The sequence below is a fragment of the Trachurus japonicus genome, chromosome 1, assembly GCF_045865225.1.
Source record: "Trachurus japonicus isolate A0001 chromosome 1, Traja_1.0".
Classification (NCBI taxonomy): Eukaryota; Metazoa; Chordata; class Actinopteri; order Carangiformes; family Carangidae; genus Trachurus; species Trachurus japonicus.
This window is the reverse complement of record NC_140907.1, coordinates 4,832,621-4,850,626: the sequence shown is the minus strand read 5'-3', so window position 1 is coordinate 4,850,626 and position 18,006 is coordinate 4,832,621. Positions and strand designations below refer to the sequence as shown.

Sequence of the window (18,006 nt, the reverse complement as noted above, 5' to 3'; positions counted from 1 at the left end):
AGTGGTTAGGATAGATACCTAATAAACAGAGCTTGGCCTCAAGTGGAACCACCATATTAGCGATCAAGTCATGACATTATGTAGGTTATGTCTTTCCAAAATGACTGGATTTTGTTTTTACATTCTCACATGCAGTGCAACCGGTTATATTTTGTGATTGTAAAGTCTCACAAAGATTCATAACAAAATAACAAGTTAATAAAACAGTAGTGTCAGTAAAGCAGTGTTTAGAATATGACTGAAATAACTTGAGTTGAATTTACTATATGAAAAAGCCAAAGTTGTTGGACATGTGACACGTCTCCTTATGAGAAACAAAACACAGATTTGAGGGCGTTGTTGGTATTGGTCATTGATTTGTTACTTGACTGATTTGTTGTTCTAGTGTTTGCTCTTATACAAATGTAAATAGAGCAGCTTTATGCTGTGATACAAACACTATCTGGAAACAGGGCAACAACAATGTAACACCATCTCTGTTGACCCAGGGTAAGTTTCTATGACAGGTATTATCGTCATGAGTTAAACAAAGCACCTGGGAGCTTTGTTCCTCTCCGGAGTCGTCATGACTACGCCTTCCACACCCAACACAGGAACTTCTCCACTTAGATGAAGCGTAGGGATTTGACCTGATACATGTTTATCCGCATCTAATAAGTGTCACGAATAAACTCCTCGGTCGTTAGTGGTTATAAAGGAGACCGTTGATAGAAATTAGTAGATGAGTTGAACTTTTCCTCTATCAGCTCCTTATCATTGCTTCAAAGCTCACCTTTGTTTAACGTGCTGCAGAGTGCCGCCTGTTTGAGAAGTGGCCATTAGCGCTGTAGGTTTGCTGTGTTATTTGTCAAACAGTCACCCTCATATCTGAGGTGCTGGTGGCAACAGGTTTCCTGTGAGCCTGATGTGAGGCTGGCCGCAGGACAACATGGGAAGTGTGTTTTCGCCTCACAGGATTCTGTACAGGATGTTTTGTTGCTGCCATTAAGTTCTCAACCACCTGTACTATAGCGTGACAGGTCATAATGTTGATGATGGTGATTGTTATTTTATAAACTGTAAAAGTCACATTAAATCATTTGCTCCCTGTGACCTGTTACTTTTTACTGAGCACAAACAGCCTCATTATGAATGAATATTTAAAGACCCCCTAAACCAAAAATGTCCTTTTTTAAATGATTAACATGTCAATTTAGTGTGTGGGCTCTGCTACAAGGCATTTCAGGAGCAAAATTGCTAATCCACACTATAACTGAGCATTTTAGACTTGAAAATGCAGTTTCAATACCAGAGTCTGAAAAAACTGGATTCAATTTTTCAAATTGGAGTCAGTTTTCGTGCGTCACGAAACTATAGCAACCAATCCCGTTGATTTTCCTCCCATCTCATTACATAAAATATGCACAGGGTATAAAGCGGGAGTAACGTACGTTAAACAGCGATGACGGCAACGTTGCTCTGTGTTCGGGTGAGGAGCGGTTAAGGACGATGATACCAGCCTGTTACCGAGCAACTCAGAGACTCTGGGCATGGCCCCTGGATGCGAGCACCTAAAGAACTCTATAATTCACAGCAGCAGCGGCGGCGGCTCTCAGGAGCTCATGTCGTTGTTTGCTGTAGTAGTTCACCGCGATAGTGACACTTCACATATACAGCTAGATGCACTAGATTTGAATGAATGGTCGCGGTGGCTGAGCGGTAGCGTTGCCGCCTTGTAATCTGTAGACTGTTCAAATCCCGGTGTGATCATTTTTTTTTTTTCTTTGTTATAAACTTTATTCACATTTCAATACAAAGACTCCCCGGAGAAAACACAAGCTTGCACTCGAAACCTGACGTGAGCTTCGTGTTTTGACATCACCTTTCTGTCTCCCTTGCCCCTGACGCGAACCGCCGTTACCTAGCAACCCTGACCAGGCAGTCATGCATATTAATAGAAGCTGAATTTTTCAATGAGGGAGAAATAATAGACGTGTTTTTAGTGTCTTAGAGAGTTATTTTAAACAACTTTTTGTGGGTAAGCAATTTTAATCAAAAAATAGTTATAGCAGAACATTTTCACACATTTTAAAATGTCTCTTTAGGGGTCTTTAATGCTATTGTCACAGTTTGATGCAGCTACAGTTGGGACAGCAGCATGGCACTTTGCTTCAATTACTCCGCATTATATTTAATGATGTTGTTATTCATTCCTGAGGGGAACAGTCGTCTGTTTGTCCTCCACGCCCTGCACCAAGGCCACCGTGTCCCCGAGTGTTGCAGGACACTTCCACAGGATGAACGGGCCCAGAGGGAGCAGGTTGTTTGTACAGGATGATCTGTGTCTCCAGGTCGCAGCACCGTCCCACCGCTGATATGTGGCACTTTAATGATTGATCATTGTGTTTCTCTTTTCCACAGAGAGGACTTAATCGCTAACCTGGACAACACCGTCTGCCCTCGCAGGTGAGTGTGGCGACTCCTCTGTTTACATAGATTAGTTTGGTTTTGCCAAATGTAGTATAATCAAAGCTTAACATGGTCTGACACTAAGCAGACTGCCGTCCAGGCCGATGTTAATCTGCCTCCCCTCCCTCCCCCCTCAGTCCCTTACCCCCCGTGATCCGTCTGTGGCTGGAGGAATACAGCGTGGACTTCAACGAGCCCCCCCAGCACCAGGCCCTCAGACTGCTGTGTGTGCACTTACGACAGCGTCTCTGCTTCAGACGCCTGGCTAAGACTGCAGAGACCCTGCTCAAGAGTCTGCAGGAGGAAGGGACACGGACATCCAGTAAGAGACGTGTTTGTTTATATCACACTGCTGTCTGTGCATGTTGACTCTAGATACATGAGACATTAATTACATAATCCCATTAGAGTTTCAGTCACTTTGCCTCATTGATTTTCATATTAAAGGTAAACGGTTTGCAGACAATCCATCTTGCGCTCAACCTTCCTTTTATTCAGTCAGTTCACATCCTCCATTCAAAGCAAAAAATACATTACATTACATTGTGAAATGAATGGAGATGGAGAGGTTGGTAAGGAAAAAAACGACTTCATTCATTGTGAAAAGCAACTATTATTTGTTTATATCACACTGGTGTGTGTGCATGTTTACTCTAGATACATGAGCTATTAACTCATTGAGTGCTGCACTCCTTTCCAAAGTTTTAGTCAAGTGTACCGGCAATTTTTTGACGATTTTTGTAGAGCCACAGTGTATTCTATATTATTGCCACCAACACATACTGTGGCTCATTTGAAAGGTGAAACTTTATGCTTCAAATGGCCACAAACCGTTTGTTTCTACGAGCCTCCGTTCCTGAGAAAAGTCAAGCTAAACATGGCTTTTTTTCTAGAAAAGGAGATAGAGCGTCTTTTATGAAAGGTGCTCTGTTTGTGCCTGTCGCTCTTCTGACACTCGCATTTCTGGATCAAAGGGCTCGTGTAAGATAAATATATACAACAATTGTTGTTCTATTCACAAAACCACCATCGGGGGCGGGGGGGGCGCCACTAAACAACAATAACACAGACGCCGTGTCACAGCCTCTCACCGCGGAATGTGATGGTCTCTCGGCCACAGCAGGCCGGGAACACGGGTCGGTGCCGGCGGCCTGCTTTGGTCCAGAGACCATCACATTTTACCGCGGGAGGACCTTGGGGAGGACACGGTGTTGCTCCAGATGAAGACCGGGCGGGACAGTCGGCTGAGAGCTTCCTGTTTCGGCTCCGAGCTGCTGGAGCCTCGCGGGTGAGAGCGGAGCAGCTGCGCTGCATCTACATGCAGAACTCCGTTTGCAAAAGCCGAGTTATGATAAAAACTTAATGAGCTGTCATAAGACTTTGATCGTCATCTATTTCAGTTCTACTCGTCGTAGAGTCCCCAAATTTACACATCAGGTGTGTTAAAGTGTCTATTTCCATAATTTAAAAAAAAGTAAAAAACGTAAAATCTTGTTTTTGGCACTCAACGCATGGGAACGAAAAATGAGAAATTACGTGTTTGGCACTCAATGAGTTAATTACATCATGTGATTAGAGTTTCAGTCACATAGGTTTTCATATTAAAGGTAAATGGCTTGCACACAATCCATCGGTTACACTCAACCCCTGCTTAATTGTATTTATTTATTTAGATTGCGGAAATTGTATACATGTGAATATGTAAATATGCCAGATTATAGCCACGGCTCATTTCCGTCTGTAGTCTCCAGGCAGTAAAAAAAGACACATGAGAAATACGTAGAAGAACCATAGAATACCAATACAAAGACAGAATACTGACTCAATGAAGAACATGCACACACAAGTACAATAAAATGAAAACAAAAGTAGTACATATCAAAAACAGTTTATAGCGACCCTACCCTTCCACTTTCATTATAAATAATAAAGAGGTTGGTAAGAAAGAGGTTGGTAAGAAAAGAGATGATATCATTCATTGAGATGATATCATTCATTGTGAAAAGCGACTACTCATGCTACGGTGACCTCAGCTGAACTGTGGGCTGTTCCTGACTGAACAATTAAAGTGTAGATGATATAAAATCCCTCATCAGTTCCCCCTCAGTGCAGGTGTGCTCAGTGTGCTGACAGCAATGATTAATATCAGTGAAATTGATGACCTCAATAAAAAATAAACTCATCGTTTTTAACAAGTCACGTGATAAAAAGGCATCATGTGTCACTTATGATTATTGCAGAGTTGTCTATGTTTTCTACTGAGAGTCCAGTAAGCCGCCTGTTTTGTTGTCATTTATGATGGGTTGTGTTTGACAGATTGCAGCCGCTCTGCGTCACAGCGCGGCCGTGAATCACCGCAGCAGCAGCAGCAGCAGCAGCAGCAGCAGCAGGCCAGCGATCAGGAGGACGGAGGAGAGACGTCCACTAAGGAGGAAGACAGATTCAGCTTTATGGACTGTCCTGTGGGAGAAGTAGCAGAGCAGCTGACCAGACTGGATGCTGTAGGTTTTCGTAAATCAAATATATAAAGCTCCATTTCCACATCAACCATGTCACTCCATGCGTTAAAGGGATAGTTCACCCAAAATTCAAATTGCACTCATTATCTACTCACCCTCATGTCGACTAAGAGCTGTGAGAATTTTCCTTCCTTCCTTTCCTTCCTTAGTCCTCCGTCCCTTCTCTGAGTTACGGGGGGGTCAGCGCAGCAGTATTTGTCCATATAATGGTTGTGAATGGATAGCAATTTTCTTCGTCCAAAAGGACACACCAAAAACATCCAAATACCTCCATACTGCTCGTCTGTAATGTCCCTCTTGTATTGAAGCCCCAACATGAGAAATTGTTCCGCCGGTGACACAGGAAGAGCAGTGAACCGAGACACTGGGAGCTTCCGCTACAAACAAGCTTAAAATATAGACTTATTTAATTTTTTTCGGAACAATTTCTCATGTCGGGGCTTCAATACAAGAGGGACATTACAGATGAGCAGTATGGAGGTATTTGGATGTTTTTTGGTGTGTCTTTTTGGACGAAGAAAGTTGGTATCCATTGACAACCATTATATGGACAAATACTGCTGCACGGAGCCCCGCTGTAACTCAGAGAAGGAACGGAGGACTCACAGCTCTTAGTTGACATGAGGGTGAGTAGATAATGAGTGAAATTTGAATTTTGGGTGAACTATCCCTTTAATATTGTGTCTCCTTGTCCCCTCAGGAGCTGTTTGTCCGAGTGGTGCCCTTCCACTGCCTGGGCTGCGTCTGGTCCCAGCGCGACAAGAAAGAAAACCGCAACCTGGCGCCCACCGTCCGCGCCACCATCTCCCAGTTTAACGCCGTCACCAACCGTGTCATCACCTCGCTGCTCTGTCCTTCCTCGCCCGGCCCGTCCACTTCCTCTCCCCTCTCATCGCCCGTCTCCTCCTCTACCTTCCTGTTCCCGTCCACCGCCCCGAGCTCACCCCGCTGCCCTCGCACCGGCCCCGTCCACCGAGCGCGCATCATCGAGAGGTGGATCGCCATCGCCCAGGTCAGGGTTTCAAATGATTTCAAGTCACAGGCATAAACAAATGATTTTTTTTGTTTTAAAAAAGCAAAACCAACTGTCCTTCCTTCCTCTGTCTGTTCAGGAGTGCAGACAGCTGAAGAACTTCTCCTCTCTGAGGGCCATCCTCTCGGCCCTGCAGTCCAACGCCGTGTATCGCCTCAAGAAGACCTGGGCTGCTGTCAGCAGGTCAGACAACAAGACTCTCACTCTCTACTTAGAGAAACGTTGACCTGAGTTACTTGTTGAAGGCACAAAGTGAAAGAGACTGAGAGAATAAAACATGAAATCAATGGTTTACAGCACACATGTCAAACTCAAGGCCTGGGGGCCAGATCCAGACCACGATACAAAGTTACGTGGCCCGCGAGCAATTTTCATCACAATTTTAGCCTGGGTGTTCCCATGCTACCTTGCGTGCGATTTTATGATTTTATTCACTCTGCAAGTCAGCCTCAACGAGGGAGCCAATCACAGAACAGGGGAGGGGGCAGCAAGACGATGACGACACACCGAAGTGACTTTGTTGATAGCTTGTTGATCCAACATGGCCGCAGACACTTTACCTTTCGATGCAGCATTAGAAAGTGTTTTCAGATTCAGATTCAGCTTTATTTGTCCTTTACAGGAAACTTGTTTTCACCTCCCCGTACAAAAACTCACAACCTCAAGATACATAAATACATTACATGGCCACTATACATACATACCCACTGGCACCCATACAAATTAAACAGAAGCACACATTTAGCGACGCAATCTATTTAGTTCTGTTATAGCAGAGGGGAGTTAAGAAGTTTAGACCTCAGGTTTATTTTGTAAAAAGAGCAACGTTCTGTCACTCTACATACGTCATCGGGTATGATTGATATGATTGGCTATAAGCTACGTACAGATGCATTTGATAGACATTAGTAGCGCCCAATAAACAGCTCTGGGGCCTCATTTATCATTGTGGATACACGCTTTTTTACACGCTCTTTCCCCCATTTTGTGCGTACGCACTTTTCTCCGCCTAATTTGGGATCTATCAAACCAAAACTTGTCCGGAGTAAGAGCAAAAATTTACGACCAGTCCGACCATGGCGTACCGGCATTTACACGCTTTTTGAAGAACAGGAGGAATTGGCGACGCCGCTGCAGAGTCAGAGAACTGCAGTATGCGAGGGAGAGAGGAGCGCGGACACTGTTTGAAGTAGCAAGTGGTGGTGATGATGACCCCCCCCCCCCCACCACCACCGCCGCACACGTGTTGACGTCGGCACTTTACATGAAAAGCACAGCGACTCAGATTTTTCCCCTGTGCATTTACACTAGTTTGCTCCTAAATACTGGCTTTATAAAACGAATTTCGTTTTCTTTTGATATCATATTGATATTTTTCCCTTGCATGTAGGCTACACCTCTTCCACAACCCATCTGTCCAGTCTGGAAAATAATTTCTGCGACGTGCGTGTGTTACGTAGCCAGACTGGACACACACAAGCAAGCAGCAAGCACAATAATGTCGGCGCAAATCAAAGCAAATGAGAAAACATGATCGATATTTTTTGTGTGAATAATATTTATTGTATTTAACAAAAATGGGTGCTAGCTGCCCAACATCAGGAAAAGTCACAGACTGGTGGACTTCAATGTTTTTTTTTGTTTTTTTTTTAATATATAGCTATGCACAAATGAAAATCAAAGTCTTCCAGTGAACGGAAGTTGAGGGTTAGTGGAAAGGGGTGCAAAGTAGTACTGACTGGCAGTGGAAACCCTGCTTTAAATTATTATGACATAATCTAAAATAAGGGGCAGAATAAATAATTCTTCTTCTTTCTGTTCTGTTTCATTTAGATTTGGGAGTTTTTTTTGTATTTATTGTAGCCTTTCAATGCAAGATGATGTTTCTGACTGATATTGCCGTGTTACCGTGTATCTCGCTTTCAGAGAAATTCCGCTTCTTTCTCCGCTCTCCGTCCGTCTGTTGTCTTCACCGTCTTCCACTGACGTCATTCCACAGGTTTCCAGAGTGCACATGGCTACTTAATATGCACGTAACTGATTTGCATTGACCACATATGGTTGTGTGGGGCTGTTTAGGGGGCTGGGTATGAGGCGTGTTCTCATCCACGCTTTTCTCAGGTCCGGTGTGACTTATCAAGGGAAATACCGTGCAGCCGTGTGTACGCGGAGTTTGATAGATCTGAAAAGAGTGTATATTTTTTGGTCGTACGCACATTTTGCCTTTCCGTCGTACTGAAAATTTAAGAGGACTTTTACACGCTCTTTGATAAATGAGGCCCCTGGGCTTTCGTAACCACGCCTCAAATACAAAAAAATGAACGGGTGGTTCCAGACCGAATCTCAATCTACGTTGAGATGAATTCTGGTGTTAGCCAGACTATCACAATACAGTTTTCACCAGCTTGTTCATATCTGATTTATTCTTGAAGGCACGGTTAATGAAAAACAAAGTTATTTTAATTTTTATTTATTATATTCTTACTTCATTCATTTATTTATTTTATTTTTTTCAAGTATATTTTTTGGCTTTTTGCCTTTATTTGATAGCACACAGTAGAGATAGACAGGAGAGGGGGAGTGACATGCAGGCAAGGGCTGCCCGACGCGGGATTCGAACCGGGGCCGCCTGCAGTGAGGACTGTAGCCTCTACATGGGGCGGCCGCTTTTCACGCACAGCCCCTTCATTTTATTTTTTATTGAGAAAATTGACAATATGCTGGCTGTTCAAATTCATTTCTCTCATTGAAACAATGTCAGTTTTAGTCGAAACTTGTTTGACCCGTGACATATTTTGTGTTTTAAAGGGATAGTTCAACATTTTGGCAAATTGGCCCATTGCCATAATCGCTATAGTCATAGCAGTAGGTTCATTACCTTTAATTGTAGGTGTAAGCTATTTTCAGTACGGCGGAGCGCAGCAGCTGGCTGCTCAGAGCTATGCTATGGAGGCTAACGGAATTTCTTGGTTTCCCTCATTAAACTCATCAAATTCAACATCGCTTTTGTAGACAAGTTGTGACCTGCACAACCACCACGCTATGAGATAATGACGGAACGATACGAAACTGAGCCGTTTTCGAGGTAAATTCATACAAAACCGCTGATGCGCGTTGCGTTCAGGGACAGTTTTTCAGCAAGCAGTCTCCGTATTTACCCTGTATTTACCTCGAAAACGGCTCCGTTTCGTATCGTTCCGTCATTATCTCATAGCGTGGTGGTTGTGCAGGTCACAACTTGTCTACAAAAGCGCTGTGGAGTTTTGGGATGTTGAATTTGATGAGTTTAATGAGGGAAACCAAGAAATTCCGTTAGCCTCCATAGCGTAGCTCTGAGCAGCCAGCTGCTGCGCTCCGCCGTACTGAAAATAGCTTACACCTACAATTAAAGGTAATGAACCTACTGCTATGACTATAGCGATTATGGCAATGGGCCAATTTGCCAAAATGTTGAACTATCCCTTTAAGTTTTGGCCCCTTGTGTGATTGAGTTTGAAACCCCTGGTTTACAGTAAGTTGATGATATTTTGGATATTGTCTTTACAGATACAATTTGTTTCTGTTTCAGGGAAAATATGGCCATCTTTGACAACCTGTGTGAAACCTTCCCTGATGATAACTGCGTGCTCATCACCAGAGAAATCCTCGTGGAGGTAAATAATACATGTGTGTTTGACGTTGAGTACACGTGTGGGACAGTGTGTACTGAGGGAAATACCTGCACAGCTGTTATTTTAGTGTTGTAATTGTTTCCAGAGGAATGGGTGGAGGGTGTTGTCATGATTGAGTTGGATTATTAAATCTAGTGCTGTTAATTTAAGGGCTTCCTTCCCACTGCGCTGCACAGGAGCCTTGTTTGACTTAATGCTGCCTGATTGTCCCTCGTAGAGCTCCTTGGGCTCAGCCTTGTTAAAACTCTACATACTGTCATTACCCTGAGGTGTGAAAACTAGTTTAGCATGCAGTTAATTGATCAACAGAATTACTAAGCAGCTGCTCTGATAATCACTGAATTATATGAGTGGTTAAACAGTCAAAACCTCCACCTGACTGACAGCAGCTCCTCCTCCACTGTCACCATTCTGCTATGAATGCATCTGACTTTTAGACTTTTTACAAGACAAAACAAGTTGCTGAGTTCATTTAAAAAGTGATGCAATAAGCAGTAATTATATAATTGTTAATTGCAGCATCAGGCGTGTTATGTATTATTAAAGGGACATTGTGTAACTTCTCCTGTTATCTATTCAGGAAAATCGATTATTTGGTTCAAAAGTCTGTTTTTCATTAATCAGTAATCCCCCCATCAACAAACTGAAGTGTTCCGTTAAAGCAGAAGTAAGCGATCCGGTGGTTTTGTCTAACTTCCTGTCAGCCGATGGAGTTAGCAGTCCCCGCCCTCGTCCCTACGTCACCACATTCACGTGCATCCCTTGGCTGCACACACAGAGAGGACCGCCCCTTTATGCCGTTCTCTCTCCTCATTGGATAAAGGTTGTAGGATACAAGGAAAGTTTTCTCCTCGGCTTACAGCAGAGCAGAGTGACTGACAGACCCGTGTTTCAGACCAAACACTCTATATAAGTGATTGCTGTCGGAAGATATAACTATTTAAGACTTATATTAACACAAACATTCCGCTTACTTCTGCTTTCAGCTCTGAATTTGCCGTTCATATCATTCATATCTACATGGAGCGGGTAAGCTCGGTGCTGGCTGCCATGTGGTGTCGCAATGTTTTTACGTTCAGTGGCAGCGTGAAACCACAAAAACTCAGCGGAGACACCGGAGCTGTCGGCTCAGGTCGAGGTGGCCTCTGTGAAAAGTCACCGCGGTAACACAGTGAGGAGGAATGGAGCGTTACACTGATGCTGCGTTCACCTGCAGTCGGGCAGACGGCCGTCGGTAACAAACCAGATGTCATTTTAGTCACAGAAGTGGAGAGGAAGCCGGTAAAACGTGGGTCAGGTAAACAATATGACATCGCCGTGACAACATATTGTCACGTGTATTGTTTTGCCTCGTGCTGACGGACCACTTGTTTACATAGAGGCTTGTTTATGCCGTTACGTGCAGCGGCTGTCGTCCGTCTGCCGTCTGCCCAATTTCACGTGAATGCAGCATGAAAAATACAACTGAGTTGTTGCGATCTACAACCACAACGCTAGATGGGAGGAATTCCTACACAGTGTACCTTTAAGGGTTGCACACACACATCAACCTGTCAGCATGATTCTCATTGGTAGCCGATTTGTTTTGCTCCTCATGGCCCAGCCTAGTGCTTTCTTTGGTGTTTATCTCTGAATCTGCTCTCTAATGTGTCTCCTTTGTCCCCTGTGAAAAACAATTGATATGAATGTGTAATTAGTGACATTGCTGTTATCAGCAGTCCGGTTTCTATACAACAATGAAAAGGCCGTTTGTAGGCCAACACAAATAAAACCACAAATGGAACCAGTGGCGCTAATCAAGAGGTATTAATTTCACTGAGGACAGGCAGCCACATACACACACACACACACACACACATGCACACACACAGTACACACCTGATGGCAAATAACACGATAGGGTGTAACTGTGACAGGATTTCCTTGGAATCCATAGTCGTCACCCGGCCTCCTGCAACACATCGACCTTCACTTATTTAGTCAATCAGAACTGACATGACCGTCATGTGTTTTCTGCAGGATGGGACTCAGTCAGACGCCAGTGCCAGCCCGGGCTCCAAATCACAGATGGTAAGAAAATGGACATTTATTTTGGAGATAACCCTGTTGCTCCACACTTCTCAGTTTTACCATCAGGATGAAGTGAAGACAGAGAAAATGAAAGGCAGAGGTGTTTTTCTTTCTGCCTCAATCATCAGTTCTGCTTCCCCAAAAATCACATGATTTCAATCTAAAATAGACAAGTTCCCTCTTCTTTTTCTGTCTGTTCATTTACTAGAAAAGATTTGCACATGTAGAGCTCATGTGACAGTTTGGGTTCTCCTTTGCGGAGGAGAGGACGTGTACAGAGTTTCGCACTGTTTAGTCCGGGTGGGGCTGTGTCTGTGTAAAAGTTTTATAGCCCACCACAATCACTCTGATCACTCTGTTTACATAGTGACGCTCCTGTGATTTCACTTGTGTGTATGTTTCTGTGTCAGTTATATATATATTTTAAACATGTTTCAAAGGAGGTTAAATCGAAAGCAACTGGACTTAGTTATTTGTCTAGGAAGACGTTTCACCTCCCATCCAAGAGGCTTCATCAGTTCATGTATGCATCTGACCAGGCTGTGACTGGTCCTGGACCAGCCTGGTCAGATGCGTACATGAACTGCTTTCGATTTAACCTCCTTTGAAATACTATGACCTGGACAAATGAGAATATGCACAGGCTTTTTAAACATGTGTTTATTGTTTTTTCACCAATTTGACCAACCATATTCATACTTAACTGACGACAATACACAACCTTTTGCCTAGATTAAACAGAGATCATGCTTGCAGAATACCCTCCACCCCTCAATCGCTGTTGAAACAAAATATTCACAGCATGCCTAACTGAGTAAAAAAAAAAAAAAAAGTTTATCAAGGTGAAAAGGTTGCAGCAGGCAAACAAAAAAAGAGACTCCTATGTAACCCTCTACATTTCCTCTAACACTGTCAACAAAAAACAAAATGAAAAACGAAACAATAAAAATGTATGTATACATATACTCCAATGATGTCAAATTGCCAAAAGACAGGAAGAACAAAAAACGGAAGAAAAAGAAAAAGAGAGAAAAAAAGACAAGAGATTTGGTTTTGGTATTTGGATGTGTCAGTTATATTTTGTCATTGCGTTATCTCCATATCCTGCTCAGACTCAAGAGTCATAACATTAGAAGTGTGCACCTGTATTAAATTAATATGTTATATTTAAGAATATGTTGAATGTAAACACTTGTTGTGTACCTTCAGGGCTTCAGCAGCGGTGTTGTGCCGTACCTGGGCACGTACCTGACCGTCCTCACCATGCTGGACACAGCGCTGACCGACACTGTGGAGGTGAGGACACATCACATCCTCAAACACAACTGTCTTTTTGTGCTACTTAAACAGATTTATAATGCCGTAATGTTTTTCCTTTCTCTCAGGGCGGACTCATCAACTTTGAGAAACGCAGGCGGGTAGGTGTCGCCTCCTAGTGGTGTCTCATACTAACATGCTCAACTTAGATTTTGTGCGCCGTCATTCTTTCTGTTTCAGGAATTGACCTGCGTCTTGTTTTATTTCTCTCTGTTTCAGGAGTTTGAGATTCTTTCCCAGATTCGACAACTTCAGGATTCCTGCTCCCACTACAAATTCCCAGAGAGCCTTCGTATCACTGCCTGGCTGCAGACGCACACGCTGCTCACAGACCAGGAGAGGTGAGACACACACTGACACCGCAGCAATCCACTATCAGGACAATTAATGCTGTTTGCATAGTGTCTTAGTCTCTGCTTTTTATGTCCTGTGAAGCTACGAGCTGTCCCGTGAGCTGGAGCCTCCAGTTGACCCCTGTCCCAGTTCCCCCAACACATGGAGCAGTCGTCTACTCACAAAGAAGCTTGCCTCGTAAGTCTGGATTCATGAGATCAGCCTTGTGTAAAATGTGTCAGAGCTCACAGCACTTTGGGTTTATTTAAGAAGTTAAAGGTTCCATATTTGATACTTTTCAAGTGTTTTTTGTTGTTGTTGTTTTTTTGACGGATTGACAACCACAAGATGACATTTGTGGTTTTAAGTGACAAAAGCCGTCTGAATGTGGTTTTTTGTCAGGTGTCTCTCTGCAGCTCTCGTAACTACAGGTCAGTCAGCCAATTAAAGCCGGAGATTTGCTCACTGACCTGTTGCAGGGATATTCACCCCTGCAAGTTTGGATGGTGGATCTCTGTAGGCGGGGCTTGGGTCATGGCAAAGAACGGTGACTGTAACGTTGTGACATCATAAAGTTACAGATGTCCTGACAGCCTGTTGTAAGGCCCAGTTTACAGGTTGTGTGCATTCCTCTGTGGACTGAGCACAGAACTTAGACCTGTTTTATAATCCGAAAATACACTGAAATCTCATTTTATATACTATAGGACCTTTAATCTAGTTTCCTTTCATTTTGGACATAAGTTGCTTTGTACATTACATCATTTGCATTTTTCTCAGTGACACATGGCTGAGGTCATGAACAAAAACTCCCAATGCTGAAAACAACCTGAACTCTATTTTCCTTTACTTAAAAACTAAAGTGTATTTTTCTTCCCAGTTAAGAAAAAGTGATTTCAGCTACTGCTCTGTGAAAAAGCTCTGCTTCGATTGTGTGTGTGCAGGTTGCGATCGGCCAGTGAGAGCTCCCTAAGGAAGACCCACGCTGATCAGATCAGTGTGTCGTCGTCAGGCTCCAGCAGCTCGGACATGGAGGACCTTTCCGTCCCTCAGCCGTCCCCCCTCAGACTCAAACTCAAGGTATAAGCACCAGCTGGTTCCCGTCATGTCATAATGTTGGTGGGCAGCAAGGACAAAGTTACTTTTAGCAATTAGCTGGAACCGAATAATAAGAAATCCTCCTGTGTCTTCTGCCCAGTCTCTCTCAGGCTCTCTTCACAACGTAGCAGAGGACTTCTCCTCCTCCTCCTCCTCTCCAAGTCTGTCCAGCTCGTCCTGCAGCTCCTCTCACCCAGACCTCAGCTCCTCGTCTCTGCCGATGAGTCCTGAGTCCTCGTTGTCCTCCAGCTGCTCGTCTCAGGCTGTGCTGCCTGTCTACAACAAACAGGTCGCTGACTCATGTATCATCAGGGTCAGTGTGGAGTCTGTCAGCAATGGAAATGTCTACAAGAGCATACTGGTGAGCACGCTGGTTTTGTAACCATGTTTTGAGGTCAGGCAGTCTGTTGCCTCTGATCTAGTTTAACACTTTCTAAAAATGGAAAGCAGAAGTAAGTGTGAGGGGAGCGGTGTTGCTCAATGACCAGTCATTCAAAAGTGTTTAAACAGAGGTTACTTTTGAGCAGCTTTCATGCCTGATCAGAAATCCTACAATTGATTTATTGTTGTTAGCCTAGGATTTATGAATAAATCCTTTAGTGCGTCGGTAAAGCAACACAATCAGGCTGAAAATATCAGTTATTTCCACTGTCAAAGCTTTAAACAGTTGATTTTTAACTCAGATTTCATACTGATACTCACTCCAAGTGTTCAGCTCTAACATCAATAATCATAACAATGCAAATTTCCGATAAAACTGATAATGTTGATGTTGGATGATAAATGCGATAGAAGCTTTCACCAACAACCAATCTGGCATTTTGCCTTATAAACACCTGAAACAATTAACTAACTTCAAATCACAGTGTATTTTGTATAGTATGTAATACTATAATAGTGATGTTAAAATGTGTAGATAAAATGACAGCCTGTTGTTGACACTGTGACTGTGACGTTCCCTCTCCAGCTGACCAGTCAGGACCACACGCCTCAGGTGGTTCAGAGAGCCATTGAAAAGCACAATATGGAGGACGTGAGCTGCCACGACTTCAGCCTCTGCCAGAAACTCAACAATGGAAAAGGTGAATATCTCCTCAGGCCTGTGTCAGTCTCATCTTCTCTGAGTAAAGGTCTGAGCTGTTTATAGAGCAGGACTCTGACTTTTATATAGGTTTCTCTTTTTCCCTCTAACTTATGATCAAATAACACAATAAGTCCATTGACAAGTAGAAGAAGGAGCTGATTCTGTACAGAGGTGGGTAGAGTAGCCAAAAATGGTACTCAAGTAAGAGTATAGTTACTTTAGAATAATGTTACTCAAGTAAAAGTAAAAAGTATCCATTCAAACATTTACTTGAGTAAGAGTAGAAAGTACTTGATGAAAAAGCTACTCGAGTACTGAGTAACTGCTGAGTAACCTCTGATTTGTTCGTTTAATGATCAGCGTGTAAATGTAGGCCTAATCAAATACAGAAAAATATAATAGCAATGAAAAAAATCAGATATTGCCAAAGAACAACATTTAACAACTAAGACAAAAGCCTAAATGACATTTTTTTTTTACAAAGTAACATAAATTACGACAAATTCAGCCACAATAATTTACATAGGCCTATCTTTGAACTGTCCATAAGCTCTTTGTGTGGGTGTGTGTGTTTGTCTGTGTGTCTATCTGTGACCCTGTGTGTGGGCGTGTGTGTGTGTGTGTGTTACATTTCGCGTCGGACAGTTCACGTCTCCATGTCGCCTATTAATCCCTGATCATTGTTCACCTCGTCGGGCATTATCCACGACATACCAGGGCTGACGTCATCCTAATCATTTACTAGCCGCAGTTTCTCAAATTTGAGGCGGAGTGGCCATCCTGTTTACCGCAGAGATTTTGTGTGACTGTCTGGCTCCGTCTGATTGGTTAAACGGAGGCGAACGTCGCGAGTGGCTACATCTGATGGGTCAAACGCAGTCATGTGACAGAGGCTCGGAAGTATCTCCATTAAAACATAAACAAACAATTTGCACATTGGATCAATAAGAAAAAGTAGCGAGTAGCGACCGGAATGTAGCTCAATGGAACGGAGTAAAAGTACTGCTTCTTCTGAAGAAATATACTCAAGTAAAAGTAACAAGTATGCTGCATTGAAACTACCCTTAGAAGTACAATTTTTCCAAAAAGTTACTCAAGTAAATGTAATGGAGTAAATGTAGCGCGTTACTACCCACCTCTGATTCTGTACAAAGCTGCCAGTCAAGCAGCAAAAAAAAAAAAATCACTTCTATGTAAACTGTAAATGTATGTTTCCAAATGTGATTTAAAAGCAGGAAAGTTTTGGCAGCTTTAACTATAACAATAAGTGGTGTAATAAACTATCATCCAAATCAGTCATTATGTTTTCAACTAGGGTTTAAATTCTCAGCTGGAAAACAACTCACTGCCTCCAATTATACTATAATTCTCTCTAAATAGATTTAAAATGGAGACATTTCTGAAAATAGCTCTGCATGTAATCCTCAGAAATACAGCAGCGAAACAGAAACGGGCTGAGGAAAAATAAATTGTCTTTTTCTGCCTCAGAGCTCCTGATCCCCGACAAAGCCAATGTGTTTTATGCCATGTGCACCACCGCCAACTACGACTTTGTCCTGCGGCAGCACTGGAGGAGCCACGGGAAACACCTGGGCTCCTCCTCCTCCTCCTCCTCCTCCTCCAGCCCCGGAGCTCAGCCTAGGAGCCGCCACGCCAAGTGATGAGCCTGCTTCATGACTGAAGGGTGATGAGCCCTTCATCTGACACAACCACCACCACCAGACAACAACACTTGTGGCTGTTTTTATCCACTCGTTATCACGGGGTTGTCGCTGTGCAGCAGGTATGAGCCGCTGAGTTTCAGCTGAAACAGAACCTGGAGGAGTTCTCAGCTAGAAGCCGTCACCACAGGGAGCAACATCGAGAGGTGCCGCACCGCAAAATATGCTATAGTGTTTGAGGAATTTGAGGTAAACGTCCAAGTATACAGAAGAGAGACACTAAGAAGAAGAGCCACTTTCTATTCTCCAGTTGTTCTCCGTCCATGTTTGGATTAATGAACCACATTTACCCAGGATCTTACTTCCTGACATAAACACACTTTGGATTTTTACATTGCGGATCATTGTGGGTGATGAATCCCCATCCAGCCCCTGTTAGAAAACTTGACTTTCACTGCAGCCAGTACAAACATCAGGGAGCAGCTGGTCTGACACAAGCGTCCTGTGTTTATGAGGCTCCGGGGAAACGTGATGTGAACGTGGACACATGCTGGGCTGCAGCAGCAGATGTGGGACTTCTCCTTCATCTCGTTTGGCTGAATGACTAACAGGAGTTTCCTGCTGACACAGAACATGATGAATGGTCAGACGGAGTGACTAAAGACGAGATCCGCGCCAGAAGATGACGACGTCGGAAATGATCTGGATCCGTTTGGACCCGTGGAGATTTTAACTGTCTGAATTAGTAATAAATATTCACATATTTAATCGT

General features: G+C 43.4%; 1 protein-coding gene across 2 annotated transcripts in view; it reads left to right on the top strand.

Annotated features, from left to right (window-relative positions):
- rgl3a (ral guanine nucleotide dissociation stimulator-like 3a) overlaps positions 1 to 18,006 on the top strand; it is a 28,596-nt gene extending 10,590 nt beyond the window's left edge. For both annotated transcript variants that reach the window (XM_085796163.1, XM_085796255.1), the window contains 15 exons: positions 2,401 to 2,445; positions 2,586 to 2,770; positions 4,765 to 4,949; positions 5,668 to 5,979; positions 6,080 to 6,183; positions 9,569 to 9,653; positions 11,691 to 11,741; positions 12,951 to 13,037; positions 13,127 to 13,159; positions 13,278 to 13,399; positions 13,494 to 13,589; positions 14,336 to 14,471; positions 14,590 to 14,850; positions 15,457 to 15,571; positions 17,062 to 18,006. In XM_085796163.1, coding sequence (XP_085652289.1) covers positions 2,401 to 2,445; positions 2,586 to 2,770; positions 4,765 to 4,949; positions 5,668 to 5,979; positions 6,080 to 6,183; positions 9,569 to 9,653; positions 11,691 to 11,741; positions 12,951 to 13,037; positions 13,127 to 13,159; positions 13,278 to 13,399; positions 13,494 to 13,589; positions 14,336 to 14,471; positions 14,590 to 14,850; positions 15,457 to 15,571; positions 17,062 to 17,234 — 1,990 coding nt within the window. In that variant the 3' untranslated portion in view covers positions 17,235 to 18,006. The remainder of the gene's footprint in view (positions 1 to 2,400; positions 2,446 to 2,585; positions 2,771 to 4,764; positions 4,950 to 5,667; positions 5,980 to 6,079; positions 6,184 to 9,568; positions 9,654 to 11,690; positions 11,742 to 12,950; positions 13,038 to 13,126; positions 13,160 to 13,277; positions 13,400 to 13,493; positions 13,590 to 14,335; positions 14,472 to 14,589; positions 14,851 to 15,456; positions 15,572 to 17,061) is intronic.